We start from the raw sequence: 19,399 nt of genomic DNA on the forward strand, positions 1-19,399 counted from the left end.
TCTGAAATCTACATTCCCACACCACCAGATTGTCCAGTCTGATACTGGTCTATCTTACATTCTGTGAAGATTCTGTGCAGCTTTGAGGAAGAGGGGCAGAGCTCTAACTGATGGAGAAGATGTCTTAGAGATACCAAGTATAAGAATAGTACATGTTGAATTGAGTCCATTTGTGTTTAAAAACAAGTTAGGGACAGACAGACACACACACACACACACACACACACACACACTCATTAATGGTTCCTGAAAGAGGAGGAATGGGATTTCATTGGGGAATGGGCCACCTTTATCTTTTGCTGTCTATCATCTCTTGTTGTATATATACCTGTACAATTATTAATTTTTGAGTAATTATATATATAATATATAATTTTGAAAGTCAGTGATAAAAGACATATGAGTATCTAGCAGCCCCTTGTCCCTTCTCCTTGTATCCTTGTCTTCTAGGAGGCACTTATTCTTTAGTTCTAGTTGTTGCTTCTGATATTTGCTGCCATACTTCTGAATAATATTCATGCACTGCTATCTCTTAGCTTGTTGACTCTAGACATTCTCAGTTAACTGTCAGGTAGTTTAGGCTTTTAGCTCACTCACATCCCTCATACCCCTTTTCTCTATATGCTCATATCTGAGGTTTTGCTTTATACTTAATGTTTTCATTAATGTACTAATGTTGATATTGAGTGTTGGAGCAAGAATATACTACAATTTCCTTATGTAACTTTTTGTTTTCCCTAGAGATAATTTTTTCTTGTTTGAGTTGTCCTAGGACATCAAATCTCATACCTTGAATTAAACAACTCTATAAAATGCCTCTTAATATAATCTCTCTCTGTCTCTTTTTCTGTATCTCTCTCTCTCTTTCTCTCTGTGTGTCCTGATCCTTCTCTTTCTTGTTTTACGATTTGGTGGAATACACCCTCCAGTAGCCTTCCAAGGGAGGCTACATGGAAATAAATCTTTGAGACTTCTGAGAAACCAACCACACTAGGAGTTGCATACTGGGAAGTTTTTTCCTTTTTATACTCAACCGCCCCTCAGCAACTGGTCCGTGTCTGTTGGCAGATGGGGTTCCCCCTCCTGCTGAGGGAGCCTGAGGATCCTAGGACCTAGAGACTGTGCTTTCATTCACAATATCTCATTTGATCTTTAAAATATTTTAATCAACTAACAAAACTGTGGCATGGAGTGGTAACAGAGCCAGAATTTGAACTGAAGTGTCAGCTGCCTGGGCCAGGCTTCTGCCTTTCCAAACCCAGCTGCTCCTTACTGGAAAGAGGAATAACAGTAGCAGGCCCTGAGTGCTAAGTGCCAAATGCATGGTCATGGCTACAGGGCGAGTCTGATTCTAGGTGCCCACCTGTGTTTGATTCCTGACATCTTCAACTCTAGGTAGCCATCCTTTGCTAGAAGTACTTTCCAGTCTTATTGAGTGAGTGCACATGTGTGCACGTGCATATGTGTGTGTGAACAAGACTGATTTATAGTTGCTTCTTGTGATAATTAAAATGCCCTGCCTATCATTTGTATAAACTCGGCATGATTATTTTTATTGCTACAGTATTTGGTTTCAAGCAATGTAAGAATTGCACCTCCCTCCTCCTATTCCTTTTGTGATGCAAAATGCCTCATTACTTAGGAGTTTGCTGCTGATTGTACAGTTTAGCATTTGATCTTTTTGTTAACCACAGTCAGGTGACCACACATAGGGTAATTAGATTAACCTACCCCTCCTCTTTACTGAAACAATGTAAAATCCAGTATTCTGTTGGCACATGCCTTCCTTAGATTAATGATCTTGGAGTTGCTGCATGGAAATTTGCATAGCTCCCTACAGCTCTGAGAAATGAAAATGCCCAGCTGTCTAAAAGCTTTAATCAGGAAATGAGCATGAAATGGCATTGTTTTGTCATGGGCTTGGAATAATTTATTCTTGACAATTGAGTTATCCTGGATGGAAATATATATAAACATTCTTTCAACAACCAGTAAACAGGTGCTTTTTTTGTTGGTAAAAATTCAAGATTTTTTTTGACTTGGGAGTGGCTTTCAAATTGTTGGCCCTCATACTGGACACTGCTGAAAGTTTATGCTGTAGTCATCTTCCTTTTCTCTCCTCTTTTAAATGACAGTTTCTAGAGGCTGGCCTTTCAGAGCAAGAGAATAGTGTTAAGGAGCATAGGAACAGGGACATGGCCATAGGACTGCCCGGGTCAGCCCTCACCCATCCCCTTGCCTGTGTTCTCATCCCCTCCTGGGACTTGCTTTCCCCATCTGTCAACTAGAGATAATAATGGCCCCTACTTCTTAATGTGGTGGTGAGTATTAAATGTGTTTTTCCATGTAAGCCCTTAGAAGAGTATCGTGTGCATGGTATATTCTTCATCAGTGCAAACTAATTCCATATTTTTTTAGAAGACCTAGGGAAATGAAGACTATATTCCCTTTCTTTTTATATTTAAAATATCCTAGTGCATTTAATTTTTTCCCACTAGATTGCTAGTCTTAGAAGCACTTGTGACTATAAAAATTAACATTGAATTAGACACATGCACTGCTTTCATTTATATTTGGCACACGGTTGAAAGAATGATAGGGCTAGTGATAATGGCTAACATTCATTGAATGTCTGGGGATGAAAGATGAGTGAGGCCTATTCCTTAGCCTTGAGAGATAGACAGAAGGACCCATACTGACAGTACAGACCAGTGAGGGCGCTGTGGTGGGGCTCCACCAAGGGCTGCAGAAGCACAGCCTCTTACTCATGATCAAAGCTGTTAAAAAGACAACAGAAATGGCTGTTGGGCCTTGGACATCACTTCCTCTTTTTTTTTCTCCTCCAAGAGCAAACTTTTTTACCTAGCATGTGATCCCACTGTTCCTGTGTTTAGCGTACTGCTTCATGGAGTGGGTGTGATGTTATAAGAAACACTTTTTAATCTTTCCAGACACTTTGATGGGGAAAGTACCCATCCCTAAGGGAACTCAATTTGAGATTGTGTAATTAACCTTTTGGAGCATAATTAAGCAACTCCAAACTGTTTATCTCTTCTTACTTACATGCTGGGCACCAAAGAAAACTGGATTCTACCCACGATAAAACTATAAATGAGATTTAATATTGCCTCTTTATATGCATTTTATTTTTTTTGATTGTTGTCATACCCTTAGTTATACTTTCATTTCAAGAATCCTGAATTTTATGTCATATAATTGAAAAAATAATTGATTATTGGGTCTGGCATGATTTTTCCCCACATCTTAGCTTTCATATCTCCCCTGTTTAATGAAACACATGGACTGGAGAGCTTTCTGTAGAACTTTGTATATGTTAGTGTACACTGTTGTCACTGTGACTGGTAGCACTGGGACCTTTAAAACCAGCAGTGGAAATTATATAGTCAAACTCTTATGAGGGGACAGTGTTGCCTTCTTCCATTTTGGGGAAAAAAATAGCAGTCATGGTCTTATGGTTGGGGAAATAGTAAACATATTTCAATTTTCAATTTTTAAATTAAGGAAATTTTGAATAGCTAACACAGCAGGTACATGGCACCAGTTAAAAGGGACAAAATATATGCCTTCCCTTCCTTTGGCCAGCCTGTTCCACTCCCTGGAGGCAGCCTCAATTATCAGTTTGTTTTATGTGGCTTCTATATTACACACTGAGACATACACATAAATTAACACAAATTCTAGCATACATTATTCTTTTTTACCTAACAATATGTCTTGGCAATTGTCCTTCTTGGTACATACAGACTGGCTTCATTCCTGGAGAGAGTTGCATGGCATGGATTTATGGTCATTCATCATCAGTTCTCTACCAACACACATTTCTGTTCTTTCAGCCTTTTGCTAATTTAAGCAATGCCATAACGATTAATGTTATGCATATGATGTTTTGCAGGTGTGCAAGTATTTTTGTCATTTAAATTCCTAGAAGTGGAAACACTGAGTCAAAAGGTGTAGGCATTTAAATTTTTGCTAGATAATTGCCACATTGCTTCCCACAGAGGTTGTATCAATTTATATATCAATTTATACGCATTGGAACGTATGAGAGGCTCTCTTTCCTTACACCCTTGCCAACATTATCGATCTTTTAAAAAATATTTGCCAGTCTGACAGATAAAAATACCTCATTGTAATGAAATTATGTACATCCCTCTCTAGACTGTCAACTTTTGGAGAGTTCATTACTTGCTGTTCCCCATATCTCTCATTCTTTGAGTGAATACCAGCTGTGTGCCAGGCACTGTGCTACACGCAGGGAGAACAGATGGTGTTTTAGAGAACCAGACTCTAGCTCCAGGACACATGTAAATGTTATTATAATACGGTAGGTAAATGCTACAATTCTAGGTAGGAGAAAATAGCCAGAATGATACAGGGTCCTTCTGTGTAGTGAGCACGATACCTGTATACAGGTATTGTTATGCAGGAATCTCACTGTAATGTTCATTTCTTTTATGAGTGCGATTAAGTATCTTTTTGTATGTTTGAGTCACATTTTTTTTCCCTGTGAACTGTCCTTTGTTATTTTTTGTTGGATTATTGATTTTTTTGCTGGTACTTTGTAGAAGTAGCTCTCTCTATACAATAGGCAACAGTTACCCCAGTTTGCCTTTTGTCTTTATTGATGGCTTTTTTTGCTGTGTTGTATTTTTAGTTTTTTTATGATTTATTGGCTCTTTGTTTTGTGGCTTCCAAATTCTGTGTACGTGTTACGTTCTCTTTCCCACTCTGTGATTGTGAGAACTTTCATACTTTATCCTAGTGTTTTAAAGGTTTAATTTTTAATTTTTTAATGGGTAAATTCATTTGAAATGTCTAATATTCCCAGTCAAATAAAGAAATAAATATTGTTTAAACAAAAGTGAAACACTACATGAATTTTCTTACCGTATCGTCGTCTTCCTGCCGCTCTTAAGCTTGACCTGCATCTTGTGAGGTGAGAAGTTGGTGGTGATCCAGTGAATCCAGTTGTATCTTTATAGGGATAATACAGATCTCCCTATTGTCACAGCTGTGGGCTGAATTGAAAACACTCCCCCTCCTCTGTAGGTAGTCATCTTGCCCATAACACTCTACTAAATTGGTCATTCATCTGACAAGTAGTAAGTGTCCACTAAAGTGTGTCCAAACAACTGGTTGCTATTGAGATCCTTTGATCCAGTGGTAATAATCTAGATGTTTAGCAGGGCGTGGGCAAACATAAAGGCACCAGCTGTCACGCAGGTAATTACATCGTGCATCAGGAAGCAATGGTATCTCTTCAGGGCACAAAGGTCCATTCTCATCTTTGTCCAGCAAAATATCATTTAATGTGCTATTTGCAGCATTCATTCCATCCTGCAGGTCAAGAACTTCTTGCTCTTGTTCTCACATTCTTGTTAGTTTCCTGTTGATGTTATCAGTGATTCTTGGGAGATAATACTGCAAGTATATGATATTGCAAATATGCAGCTGAAGATTGATGTAGCAACATGACAATAGGTACCCTGTTACATTTTTTCAAATTTCCTCATTATCTTTGAGCTGAAAATGTCATTGGTATATTTATGATTATATGTCAAAGCACTTTTCTGAGTGGCAGCATATTTTGTAAATATGAGAAAGACATTGTAGCATGAGACATCAATCTGGTTTCACTATCTAATTTTTAGAGAAAATTATGACACATTTCAAGCATATAACAAATACCTGTGTGCCCACCACCCCAATTTATCAAATCCTCATATTTCGCCATATTTACTTTGTATATCTATTTCCCCTCTTTATAATTCTCTTTAATGAAGTTGGTGCATTTTGCAGTTTGACAGCATGGATATTTTATCATGGTAATCAGATATGTTTTATTAAGAAACATTCTTACAGATACAGCTGAAGCTCCCCTTGTACTCTATTGCTTTCAGGATACTTGCTGCATTTTTCTCAGTGTTCTGAGACAGACTAGCCTTTTGTGAAGAGAGCCAAGTGCTGGGAAAGCACAATCTCTGCACACAGGGAACACACTTGCGGGGTGGCTGCTCCGCAAACTTGCCTGTTCTGTTGTGTTGGGAGGGAGGGAAGATAGGCATGTGAGGGAGCAATGTGCTATTTCTAGGCTTCTGTATCTATTCGAAACACTCTTGATCAGTAGATTTGGTATAAGGGTTTGTTTTTAGTGATTTCCTTTTATCTCCTGCCAGTGGTAATTTTGCAAAATGGTTTTCCATGAACTAGCATGAGGGGCACAGCTGTGATCCCATGGCCATGTCTGGCTCTAAAGGAAGCCTTTCCTCCAGAAAGAAAGAGCAGGATTGAGGGGAGGCTGATGAATGATGACTGTTTTCCCTGCCCGGCTTCCACTCAGAGCCAAGAGGACCCTGCCCAGCCTCACTCAGCCCTTCTCATGCAGAGGGAAGGCCCAGGACCAGCATTGCCACTGGTCAGAGTGGTGCTGAGCTCCCCCTGGTGTCTGTGGCACCAGCCTGCTCTGTGTGTTTTTATTATTGGTGGCAGGAGAGGAAATCTTGCAAGATCTGGGAGAAAGCAGCCAAGGGGGAGAGCAAGGATGCCGTGGATGGAACAGATCTATCCATTCAGCTGATTGTGTAAATGAGATGAGACATCCTTTGGCTCACCCACCCGATAGGGTGCATCTGGCACATTCTGACCATCCGTCTCCTCGTGTTGATCCCAGAAAGCTTCCCAGCATCTGTAGACGAACTCAAGCACTAGCTTTTCATGTTTTTGACCTCTTAGAACAAAAACCTAGTACATTTCAATTTAAAAGAATCTGTCTTCTTCTGGTTTAAGCATTAATGTTCTTTTAAATCGAAATAGCATGCAGTAAAGGACAGCAGCCTTAGCAGTACAGTTCAGTGGATTTTTTTGGTCTGTGTACACCTGTGTAACCACCCAGACCAAATTATAGAACATTCTCATTTTCCAGGCAGGCTCCCTTATACCTCTCCCATCAGTACCTCCCCAAGGGTAACTGCTAGTCTGAGATGTCTTACCAATGATTAGTTTTGCCTGTTGTTGAACTTCACATAAATGGAATCATACAGTGTGTAATCTTTTGTGTCTGGCTTCTTTCACTCAATATTGTGACTGTGAAGTTCATCTGTGTTATGTGTAGTTCTTTTTCATAGCATTTGCTATTTAATAATGACAGTAAATAATCAATTTGTATACTACTCTCCAATTCATTATATGATCCTGAAGACACACCTATGATGGTACATTTGGCATTAGACTTCTTTCACAGATGACAAAAGGACTGCTTAGAGGGTTTAAGTATTGCCCCCAAGGTCACACACCTAATAAATGACCATGCCAGAACTAGTTCTGGTTTCTGACTCACAGCATTGTTCTCTCCATTCATCACAAAGCCTGTGCCTTAACTGTGTTATGGTTGGTGGAAGATGTAAAGGATGAGAAGGAAGGACAGGACCCCCAAACTGGACTTGCCTTGGTGTTTTACCGTGCAGTATTTTGGAGATAAGTTAGAGACTGACCAATTAAATGAGTTAACATTCAACCCGTCCACCCATATTGTACGTAATGGATGGGGAGGGAGAGGAAAAAAAGGAAGCCAGCTTGGCTCAGCAGCCAGCCACATCCAGGCAACCCAGCTTATCAGAAAGCAGACTATCCTGGTTTAACTCCCAGTTGCATACAAATCATGTGTTCACCCAATGGGGCTACTGTTTGCAGGCCACTAAATGTGTCATGGGAAATTTTTTCCAGAGTGGCATTACTGGGGCTTTTTGGTCTCTGAATGTGGGCAAGCCATCTCGGGCTCTGTTTGGCATAATGCTTTGGGGAAGCCAGAGTGGTATGATGAGTTCTTCTCTTCCTTCTCTCAGGTGGTCCTTGTGACACAGCTCAACTGTCCTTGCAACATCTATAGCTTATTGATGGCCTCAGTTTTACTGTACATGCTGACTTTTCATTGTTAAGGCATCATATTTGAGATATAGAGATGCTGGGGTTCCTTTGCCTCCTGAAGAGGTTTGCTGATACCCTGTCTGTTGTGAATTGTCTTTAAGCAAGTGAAATCTTTCCTGATTTATACATGTGGGCATATATGTATGCATATATGCATTTCCGTAAGCCCTCATGACCCACAGTTCTGGCCTAGGGTGTGGCCTCTACCACTGGGATAGTAGGACCCAGGTTCTAAATCAATGGTTAAAAACATGGGCCTGGTGGTCAGAAAGCTGAGATTGAGGACTGGGGGCTAGGAACCCCCCAGCCCCAGGGAATCCAGGTTCTGCCAACTGGATCAGAACCTCGGAGAGCTCCAAGTCCATGGCTGCTGGCAGCTCTCTGCAGGCTGGAGTTGCTCTAGTGCCAAGTCCACCCTCCTCTGCAGGAAGGAGCTCTTTTATGTGGATGGTAAAGGACTTCAAGGATTTGGGCCTTAATAGTCTCGGGCTTATAGGTAAAGCAATACATTCTTTAAGTGTGGAGGGAAGCTGAAGCTCCCACTGGAGCCACAGGTGGAGTGGTTTTGAGCCTCCCTCCTATAGTCATGATGCTGGTTCTTCTTGGGAGGTGAGATGTAGAAAGAGAGCTCTGCCTAGAAGGCTCAGGGTTTGGTCCCGTGGCCAGCTCTGCCCCTTACTAGCTTTGTGGCCTTTGTTTTGTCTTGCATCCTCTCCGAAAGGTTCTCACTATTTTTATGTGTAAAAGTATTTGGCAAAATCAGATATTTTTTTCCTGACAACATTACTGTGAGAAACAAGTGGAAAAAATATCTGCTAAAGCACTTTAATTTATATAAGCCTTTGCCGATGTAAGGTTATATCATTGTTAGCATCATCACCTATTTTTAGAGCCTATTGATAGGAGTCCAGGACATCAGAATTCTGTGAATGTAAGGTGTTGTCTAAGAAGTGCACCCTCTCCAACTTGTATTTACATGGTAATTGGTACCATGGGGTCAGCACGCGTGTCAGCTATTTTTAGCCAGAAGCAAGTACACAGGGAGTTGTGATTTGCTGTGCAATTTGGAAAGTTTTTGAATGAAAGAGCTTATGCTATGGCCTTTTGGAAGGAACTGGAGATCTCGGCAGACATTTGTTTTAGGAGCATCGCTTGTGGCAATGCGGAGGCTGAACTGGGAGGAGAGAGACTGAAGACATAGAGACATGATTATAATCCAGGCAGGACTCAGGGGAAGAGTGGTTAAGAGATGAGCTCTGAAGCTAGTCAGGTCGGGTTCCAATTCTGGCTTCTACTTGTTTGACCTTGAGCAAATTCCCTTAGCTCTCTGTGTCTTGGTGTTTGTATGTGTGAATAGGACTGTTGTTTAGATTAAAAGTTGCAATCCAGGTGATGCTTTAAGAGCATGATTTGGCACATGGTAAGCACTCTAATGTTAGCTGTTATTCATGTGAGATTTTTCCCATTTTGTATTGCGATAATATATATAACATAAAATTCACCATTTTAACTATTTTAAATGTATAATCAGCGGCATTGATTACATTCACAGTGTTATGCAACCATCACCACTATCTATTTTTAAAACTTTTTCATCACCCCAAACAGAAGCCCTGTAACCATTAAACAATAACTCCCATTCCCCCTCCCCCACTCCAGGTAACCTGCAATCTATTTTCTGTCTTTATGAATTTGCCTAGTCTAAATATTTCATATAAGTAGAATCATACAATATTTGTCCTTCTGTGTCTGGCTTATTTCATTTAGCATAGTGTTTTCTAGGTTCATCCATGTTGTAGTATATATCAGAACAGTGTTACTTTTTGAGGCTGGATAATATTCCATTGTATGGCATTACCACATCTTGTTTATTCATTCATCTGTTGATAGACACTTGAGTTATTTCTACCTTTTGGCTGTTAGATGTAATGCAGCAGTAAACATTGGCATACAAGTTTGCCTTTGGGGCAAAACTTTCCATTCTGTTTGGGTCCCTGCTTTCAATTCTTTTGAGTATATACCTAGAAGTGGAATTGATAGGTCATATGGTAATTCTGTGTCTAACTTTTTGAGGAACTGCCAGAAACTCTTTTCCCAAGCAACTATATCATTTTATAATACATTCCCACCAGAAGTATATGAGGGTTCCAATTTTTCCACATCCTCACCAACACTTGTTATTATCTTTTTTATTATAGCCATCCTACTGAGTGTGATGGTATTTCATTGTGGTTTTGATTTGCATTTCCCTAATGACTAATGATAAACATCTTGTCATATGCTTATTGGCCACTTTTGTGTTTTCTTTGGGGAAATATCTATTCAAGTCCTTTGCTTGGTATTTGTTTTTTCCCCTGTATTTCTGTTTTTAAGGTAATGCAGGAGGAATGGAAAGAAACAGAGAGATTGAGGAAGTAGATATAGCCAGACTGGGTGACTGGTTACATGGGGCGGGGGAGGGGGGGGTTAATGCTGAATTTTCCAGCCTGGGTAAGTGGGTGAATTATGGAGTGTCAAACAAGACAGGCCCCCCTCCCCTGGGAGAAGGGGCAGGTTGGAGGAAAGGTGTTGGCTTTGGGTGCGGCTCCTTTGAGCCTGGGTGTTGTCCTGGTGGGGAGCTTGCTAAATTCACTGCCACATCCATGTGCCTGATTGGTTTCTATGAAAAAAATGCAGGACATATTTTAAGTTTTGGCTTCTCCCTGAAGCAACTTAAGAAATTTGCTCATGATTTGGCTTCTCTATCTGGCAAATGTGAACAATCATTGGAGGAATGATGGCATCTAGGATTTGTGGGCCTCTCTCCCATGCTGGTTTCTCAGCCTTTAAGCACCTGTTCGTGATCAGCCCAGTCCTTTCCAGCCAGCTGCTCATGGTGTGCTGCTCTGAAGCACTTGTGAGGAGAGGGGTGAGCATTCTTGAGAACCATGACTCCCAAGCCAGGGGTGGGGAACCTGCAGCCTTGGGGCCACATGTGGCCTTCTGGATCCTTGAGTTCAGCCTTTTGGGGATCTAGAGGGCCACATGTGGCCTTGAGGCCACAGGTTGTGACCACCCCAGCCTCATGTTTGCCCTACTTCCCTCACCCTTCCCCAGCTATGTGCCATTAGCAGTTAGTGCTGAGCAAACACTTGCCATGTCGTCCCCAACCCACCAACTTGCTCTGAGTTACTCCTTGGCAAAGCTGGATGTTGTGCTACTGCATCACATTGTGACTAGGTTGGGAGTTTGTGTGTGTGCAGTCATATCTATACTGTGATGCAAAGTGAGGTTTGAGCAACTGTTCTTCCCCCAAAGAAGCAACCACTGGGGAAATGAACCGACTTGGTGGCTTGTTGTCTTTACTTCTAGAGCCCTAGCAGTCTGGCAGCCATCACCAAGAAAGCATTTCGTCATGTGGCTCAGGCAGGCAGTGTTTGCAGATTGTCCCCTGATGCCATCTGCCTGTGAGGCTACAGGAGCCCCCAGTGACTGCTGTTCTAGCAGGTGCTGGGGCTGCTGAGGTGGATATCTGTACACACACGTGCACACATAGCTTTGTGTGGTGTGCAGAGGTACCGGTGTTGGCCTGGGGCTGAGCTTTGCCTAGTTAGGCCTCTGGGCCACCAGCTGAAATTCTCAACCCAGCAAAGCGCCAGCCCCAGTTGCTGGGTTTCCGGTGGGGCCCCCGTGAGAGAGGAAGAGAGGGTGAGGCTGCTGTGAGCAGAGCCAGCAATTGGGGAATTGGATATGGTAACACATACTCGGGTGTGCAGGAAGCTGTGGGGCAGTAGTGATGTTTTGACATGCTTTTGTTGTTTTCTTTCTACCTCTGCCTGGGCTTAATCATGGTCCCCTATCTCATTTAGCATCTTCGTGCTCGTTCCATAGAGGGAGCTCATACCCCTTTCTTGCCTGTGCTACTTCTCAAGAACACATCCCTCATCCTTGAGTCTTTCCTGCTATTCAGCCCTGCTTTGGGTCAGCCCCTAAGCTTTCACTGTTTCCCAAGTTAGCATGAACATGGGTTCAGACAAGCCTGGAAACCCTTACTCCTTTGGGAAGAATTCTTGTGTACAGACCTGCACTTTATGTGTCATCATTTTGGACTCTTGATGCCTTTGAAAAGAATTGTGTAAATTATTAAAGTAATTTGAAATAATTATATCAGCCATCAGGTTTTTTAAAAATCCAGATCTTAATAGAGCTTTGACAAGAGTTTGCCTCTAGAGCAGGAGTCAATGAAACTTTTCTGTAAAGGGCCAGATATTTTAGGCTTTGATCTCTGTTGCAACTACTCAACTCTGCTGTTGTAGCATCAAAGCAGCTCTATAAGCTAGTTAAATGCATGAACATGGTTGTGTTCTAGTGAAACTTTCTTTACAAAACTGGGTGGTGGGCTATAGTTTGTTGACCCTTGTTCTAGACCCCTGATCTAGTCTGTCATCTTTATTTTTTTTTTCTTTGTCAAGAGTTGAAAATCCAGAGGAACTTGATGACTGTAAATGATTATCAATCATCTTCTTTTGGGTTTAATATAGTTGTGAGCACAATGATGAGTTGGGAATATACTTCCCTAAATCCCTGTTGTCAAGAATAGAAATCAGAAGGCTTTTGAAGGGGTGAATTTGTTTAGCTAAAGCTTGTCATTGTTCAAAAAGGAGAACAGGCTGTCACTTAGAGCTGTGTGGTGGCTTTTATGTATCACTCATTCTCTTTATAGTCACATGGAATGGCCATAGTCACATAAGGTCACCTCACTATACTGGGCCTTATTCGATTTTATAGGACCAGGGGCTTCTCTAATAAATAAAGGAAAAAAACTACTGAAATAGAGAAAATGCTGTTTTTAAAATATTATATTATGCTCAGTTGGCATCACTATAGTTCATTTTCAGAAAGATGAACCTTAATATAGTCAAAGAGCCGTTCTAAAATTTCTAACTACAATCTTGTTTTTGTTTTATCTGTCCTTACAGGAAATAAAGAAAGAGATGAAGAAAGATCCTCTCTCCAACAAAGCTCCAGAAAAGCCCATGCACGAAGTGTCCGGTGGAAACTCTTTGCTGTCTTCTGAAACGATTTTAAGAACCAATAAGAGAGGTATGGAAAGGGAGAGAGTCACCCTCCCTGCATACAAACAAAAACTGGAAACTTCTAGGTGAACTGTGTCAAATTTTACATTGCTGAGAAATTGAATGGAGTTTGCCCTTTTGGTTTTTGGTATGAATTTTGGATATACACACACACAGAGCAAGTAACTATAATAAAGGAACTAATAAAACATTTTTTTTGACAACAGGAAAGTGGACTAAATTTGTAAATGATTTTTCTAGGGCTTTAGCTTTCATTTTCATATCTATTTTTATGGATGAAAGGTGAATTTAGAGAATGCTATGGTGCAGGCCTGAGCTGTGTGTTCTGAGGACCACACTCTCCTTTTAATTTAAGACAAACTTTACCGGGGTCATCTTTCTCTCTCTAACTGCTATGCTCCCTAACACAGACCCTGCCTCTCTGGGTCTATGAGGCAGAATGTAATGTGCGAAGATATAGCCAGTACATCCATCTAACAGGAGACCTTTAACAATCTTGTTTTCCCTCTTTTGAGACCTCAAGGCAGATTTCCAGGTATCAGCTTGTTGGAGTGTTTTCTCCCCTGTCCCCCCTTGGTGATGACAATTGCTGTTTGAAATGATGTAGGAGAGAATAGAAGGCTGCAGAGATGACTCTACTCAATTTTATACTGTGGGAAATACTAGGTTCCCTCAGTGTTTCCTGACTCCAAGCCAGGGCACACGCTGAGTACACTTATGACTTCCTCAGAGAGAAATAGAGAGGTGTTCCAGGGCAGGAGCAGGAACTGTGTTCGCAGTGGGTTCCATTGACAAGAAAAAAAGAAGGCAAGTTTACATAAGCGTGGGAAAGAAGGACAGCTCATCTTTCATAAAATTTAGACAGCATAAGAATTTGTCCAGTAAACTGCCCATTGATCATAGCGCCCGATCCATTAGGCTTTGTGTCTCTCTTCCTTCCTGCCTCTTCCTCTGCACCTCCAGCTGCCCTGGGTTACATGTCCTTTTTTGAATTATTCAGATGAAATATTGGCTGGAGGCCCATGTTGGTTAGCAGCTATAGGATTTTCTTTCTTTTCATATATATTTTTAAAATCCCATCCTACCAAAGCAGGGGATTTCCCATTTTAAGAATTGAGCATATTTTGCTGTAAAACTGCAGCCTTCCCAAAATATGAGTCCTGCTTTCTTGCAAATAAGCTCCCAAACTCCTGAGACCTGCACTCATTGGATTTGGAGAGCTGGATTTCAGTGCGTCTTTCTGCATTTCCAAGCCACCCTGGCTGGCCCGAGCCCTCGGGCCGGCGGACCCAGCAGTTGCACGCATGTTGACCAGTGTGACAAGGCCTCTCCAGCCAGCCCTGTTTTTGTAAAGTCAGGAAGAGATTTAAAGTAATTAACAAATTTAACAAGAGAAGGAATTAATTAAGGTAAGGAATTAAGGTAATTATCTGGATGAGTTCAGTAAAATTACCTGAGAAACTTTAAATCAACGAAGGAATAGAACTTTTCAGATAATTGTCTCTTTGCAACTGAAAATCTGGCCTTTGCGTTCCCCTGTGGAATTTTTCATTCACCAAAAAATGGAATGAGAAGGGGGCGGCTGACTGACTGATGTTCCTTTTTTAAGCTTTCTGCCTTAGGCCGCAGCCTGTTATGACCAACCTTTTACTCTTAGGCATTTTATACACTGGATCTGCCAGTGGCAGTGAGAGCCGGGTACATGGAGGCTTTCTGTCAATATGAACAACGTAACAAACCATCTTCATTCTGTCCCAGGCTTCACCCTGACCTCCTGGGTCACCTGGGCCGAACATAAATTTCCAGTTGAAGGGAAGCATTGTGTACCAGGACCAGTGCTGCCTCTGGCCCTCCCCCACCCGTCAAGACTAACAGTATTCTACTACTCCTTATAATAAACAGCGGGGGTAGATTGATTGGCCTTGTCAGGCCAGATAAATAGTTCATTGTACTGAGCTCAAAAGCTACATTTTTTTCCCACCCAAAATCAATGAAAAAACACTTTTTTTCCCTTAAAACAAGGATCAGAGGCTAAATCTGTGGGATGATTCTAGTTACTTGTAAACACTTCCATCCAACTAATTTTTAAAGTTTTATGAGTTATCGTAAATGATTGAAGTCTTCCCCCTCCCCTTTGTTTCTGTCAAGCTTTGTCCTTAGCAACCTTTCAGATGCTTTGGTCTATTACTGTTGCTATGGCTGATAGGGAGGGAAGTTGCTTTCAGGGTTTATTAACAGTTTGCTTTGATTCACTAACATGGGATCCATCTTAGAGTATACGAGTCTACCTTGTGATTCAGCCTTGGACCCTGTGAGAATTTCCTAGAATTAGCACACGTTCTTTCCCTTCAACTTTATCAAAGATGAGGTGACTATTTTCTTCATATGGACCTTATCATTTGATATGTGCTTGGAATTGGTTTAATAAAGTAAGTTTGAAGTCTATTTCTATTGTGGGTCTGAAACTGAACCACTTCACGGGGTCCTGAACTTGAGATAGGCTTAGCTGAAGAAGTTTGCCCACCTGTGTCCAGCTGTTTTTGCACCTTGTGACATGCCTCACTTTGCAGCAGTTGCAAACAGGTTGCAGTATCTCACAGTCTGGGATGAGCTTGCCCTCCCTAGGCACTTGCATAAGGTCAGAAGATACCTTGGGTTTGAAGGAAGCTATTCATAGCCTGGAGAAAAGGCCAGGACTGTGGAAACATTAGTTCGGGGACTGATTAGTTTCAGTTTTCAACTTTAACCTTTGTAAATTTCTACAGCATTGATTTAGGGAGGTAGTGGAATGACTCCTTGGGCTTTTCATTTGAGAAGACCATGTGACTGAAATTGAGAGAGAAAGTAGAGCCTCCCGGCCAGCTTGGCAGCCATCTGCTATACATCCCGGGCACTGGAACCTTAGGGGCAGTCGTGCCTTCTCCCACCTCTGGCCATTTTTCTGGTCTTTACCTGAATCACAGTGAAAGAGCTTCCTGTTTGAAACAAGCCTTTCCTGAGAAATAAGAAGTCATTTTTCATTTAAACTAACAGCATAAATGTATATCCTAAAGTTATCACAGACTCCAGTAGGTTGACAAATTGCAGCCAGAAAATGTGAAAACTTTCCTTGGAGGCAAATGTCATTCTTATGAACCAGACAGAAAAGAGTTGTGTGTTTTCTTCTGAGACCTATTTATTCTTTTGTTTCTTCTATCACTAAATCCATATAAGAGAATGATGGCCTCTCCTAAATTGGAACATTGATATGTAGAGAAATTTTTTAGGAAAGCATTCAAATGTCAAATTTAGAAGCAAAATTGAATAAAATGTTAATTTTAACAGTTGATAGCAAATACTCTAAATATGTTCTTGAAAATAAACAGTGGACTTTGTCAAATGGACTTTGTCCATTTGAATATAGACTCTTTTCTACTTGAATTAAAAATGAATTAAAAATCATTTGATTTCATCCTCAGAGGGATTTCCCGACTCACTTTATCCATGTGATTGGCTAAGTGTCCAGGCTGTAATTAATACCCTGCTGGCCTGTGTGAGGACCAGGTTCTATTTCAAGGCTCTAGTTTGCACAGTTAGCAGACCACGTGGGGAAGATGCGTCTCTGCCTCTCTCTGAACTCCTGCTGCCTTTAATTTTGGGCATTGTTCCTTCCTCGCTTTTTGGTGAACACCAATGAACATTCAATAGCACATGATTGCTGCATACCTACTATGTGCCTGGCCCTGTGCTTGGTGCTGGGGCAGATATCAAGACTAGAAAATAACCAGCCAGTCCTGCCTGCAAGCAGCCTCAGGCTGCTGTGTCCCTTGGGAAATGTTGTGAAAGTGCTGCACGTTTTTGATATCTTTTTGATGGCAAGGTTGGGGGTATGTCTCTTATTTACTTCTGTCATTCTGAATGTGAAGCCACTCCGTGGGTTTCTGGTTGGCTTTATATGTCCTTGTTTCTATTTCCAGTTTATCATGAATTCAGTGTTTGGTAAGTCTCTATTGTATTTTGCAAACTTATTATTCTTTGCTATTATTATTATTGTTATGCTCTCCTGATATAAAATGTATTTTATAATCATCTTTTTAAGTCGCTCTGCTACTTTGGCATCTGCCTTTCCAAAGATAAACTGCTTTTACCATCTTTATTTAAGGTTTGTTATTCATTTGCATTTTACTGCCCCTTCCAGAGATTAATGCTGAAAGATCCGATGGTTTAAAAGATGTTATTTGTAACAGGTCTAGCTCTGATGCTACGAGGTGAGATCGTCCGTCCCACATGAGATTTAAGTTACGATGGGGGAGGGTTGCTCTCTGAATTGGTATGTGGGTATGACTTTGTAGAACATTGCTCTGTGGGATCATTTCTGATGTGTTTAATCCTTCAGGCAGGTTTGATTCAAAAATTTTCCTTAACAGAAGGACCAACAGCTGCTCTGCCTCTGGTGACACACTGTTGCTTTAAAAGTTAGTGCAGAAGTTCTTCAGAATTCATTTTGTGTGTGGATGGGTGCTACATACGTGCCTTTCCACATTAACATGGGCCTTATGTTTGCCACACGGAAGGGCTCTCCATTTTGGTCTGCTGCCTGTAGCTGTCAGAAGAATTTTACTTAATGTCTATCGTTCTTCCCCTCATAGTGTCAGCACTAGTCATTCCAGTCCCTAAACAGATCTGACTAAGTGACCTTCCTTCCCTGTCCTCTTCCCTTGAAGGAGATTTGAAGGGGATTTTTTTTTGCGGTGGGTGGGCTTTTATTTCTTTAGCATATACTTGGCTGTCCAGAATAGTATTCCTGAGGTATCTGTTGGACTGGTTTGTGAGAATCTGGGTGAAGACATGAGTGTGTGCATGTATGTGCAAACACACATGTGCTGGCATGAAACACTTGTCATGGCTCCAAGGCAGTGGCACTGGATCTTGATAGGCTGTGGGCTCTATGTTGGAAATAAAACAGCAAGCAAAGGATGGAAAAAAGTATGTCCTTAATAAAGCAAATGTCAACTGCTTTGGTTTTCCATTGGTTTCTGGTTTAAGGTAGATGTGAGATCTGGGGGTTTTCCAGTGGTTTCTGGTTTAAGGTAGATGCGAGATCTGGGGGTTTGCAGAGATGAGACTTGTTTTTTCTTCAAATTTCCTATTGGCGAAACAGAGGTGAATTCTCCCAGGTGAACTAGGAATCTGAAAAAGTAGCATTTTGAGTCAGGCTTTTCTTCCAGTTTCCAAATCACCTGTTGACTTAACCTAAGGAGCTAGCTCTTATGGACTGACAGAAGAGTAAGAGTTAACAGAAGAAGGCATTTCTGTTGTGTGGAAGCTCTTAGCTATCACTTGAGCTGGCCTTTCTTGGGGGAAATGAAAATAAAGCTGGCAAGCTGGCAGTGAACGGGGATGGATATGATATATAGTCATTCAATAATTATACGTCTGTGTGAGTGTATCTGCATATGCATCTACAGTCTTATTTTCCAGTAGGCCTTCATTTGCAAAAGCTTGAGAGTAAAGAACCTTTAAAGAGGTCTTTTAAACTAACTTATCCCTGACTGTGTTTCTGACATGTCTTATTGGGAGTCCATGTTAGCACCAGTGATTGACATCAGAGTGTTGTCCTTGTTCATGTTCTTATCTGAGCAGTACTGCCTGTTGAGCCTAGGAGTGGGGGTGGTGAAACAGGTGGAAGGAAGAAGCTATGTGGAGGGGTGTTGCAATCGTACATTCTCTACGCCTTTTTTATGTGTGAATCATTGACAAAACTGGTTTTTAGAAGTTTTCTTCTGTTATATTTCTCTTCTTTCTATCTCTGTGTCCTGGTTTCAAAGCATTAATACTAGAGTAATGAGCGTTCCCTGGGATAGTGGTGGATTTAGATTCTCACTGCATTCCTGCTGGGTTTCCACCCACGTCCCAGATGATCTATGAATTGGGTTTGTGGTGGTGGCTCCACCTGGTGGCTCTCCTGGGAAGCTCCTCCTCCTGCCCACTTCCTTTTTTTGGATTTTTTTTTTTAATTTCAAAATATTAAAAAGAGGTACAAATGTTTTAGTTACATGGATAGCTTTCATAATGCTTAAGTCAGGGCTACTAGTGTGCCCATCACCTGAATAGTGTTCATTATACCTGTTAGGTAGATTTTTACCCCTCCCCATCTCCCCCCTCCCCACTTCTTGGTATATATATACCATGGAGTACTACTCAGCCATAAAAAGAAATGAATTAATGTCCTTTGCAGCAATTTGGATGGAACTGGAGACCATTATCCTAAGTGAAGTATCTCAAGAATGGAAAAACAAACACCATCCACTTTTGTTTCTCCTTGGGAGAAGACCCTTATTTGAGGATGCCTTTGGATCCTCTGACCCAGGGTTCACAATTGGTGCAATGCCATCTGAGAC

The 19,399-nt window shown here is 41.3% G+C and overlaps 1 protein-coding gene across 11 annotated transcripts in view; it reads left to right on the plus strand.

The window, feature by feature from the left end:
• Positions 1 to 19,399, plus strand: part of SH3KBP1 (SH3 domain containing kinase binding protein 1) — a 312,915-nt gene that overhangs the window by 105,068 nt on the left and 188,448 nt on the right. For all 11 annotated transcript variants that reach the window (XM_069464019.1, XM_069464022.1, XM_069464020.1 and 8 more), the window contains one exon: positions 12,903 to 13,026. In XM_069464019.1, coding sequence (XP_069320120.1) covers positions 12,903 to 13,026 — 124 coding nt within the window. The remainder of the gene's footprint in view (positions 1 to 12,902; positions 13,027 to 19,399) is intronic.

The sequence above is a fragment of the Eulemur rufifrons genome, chromosome 30 (assembly GCF_041146395.1).
Source record: "Eulemur rufifrons isolate Redbay chromosome 30, OSU_ERuf_1, whole genome shotgun sequence".
In the NCBI taxonomy this organism is placed as follows: domain Eukaryota; kingdom Metazoa; phylum Chordata; class Mammalia; order Primates; family Lemuridae; genus Eulemur; species Eulemur rufifrons.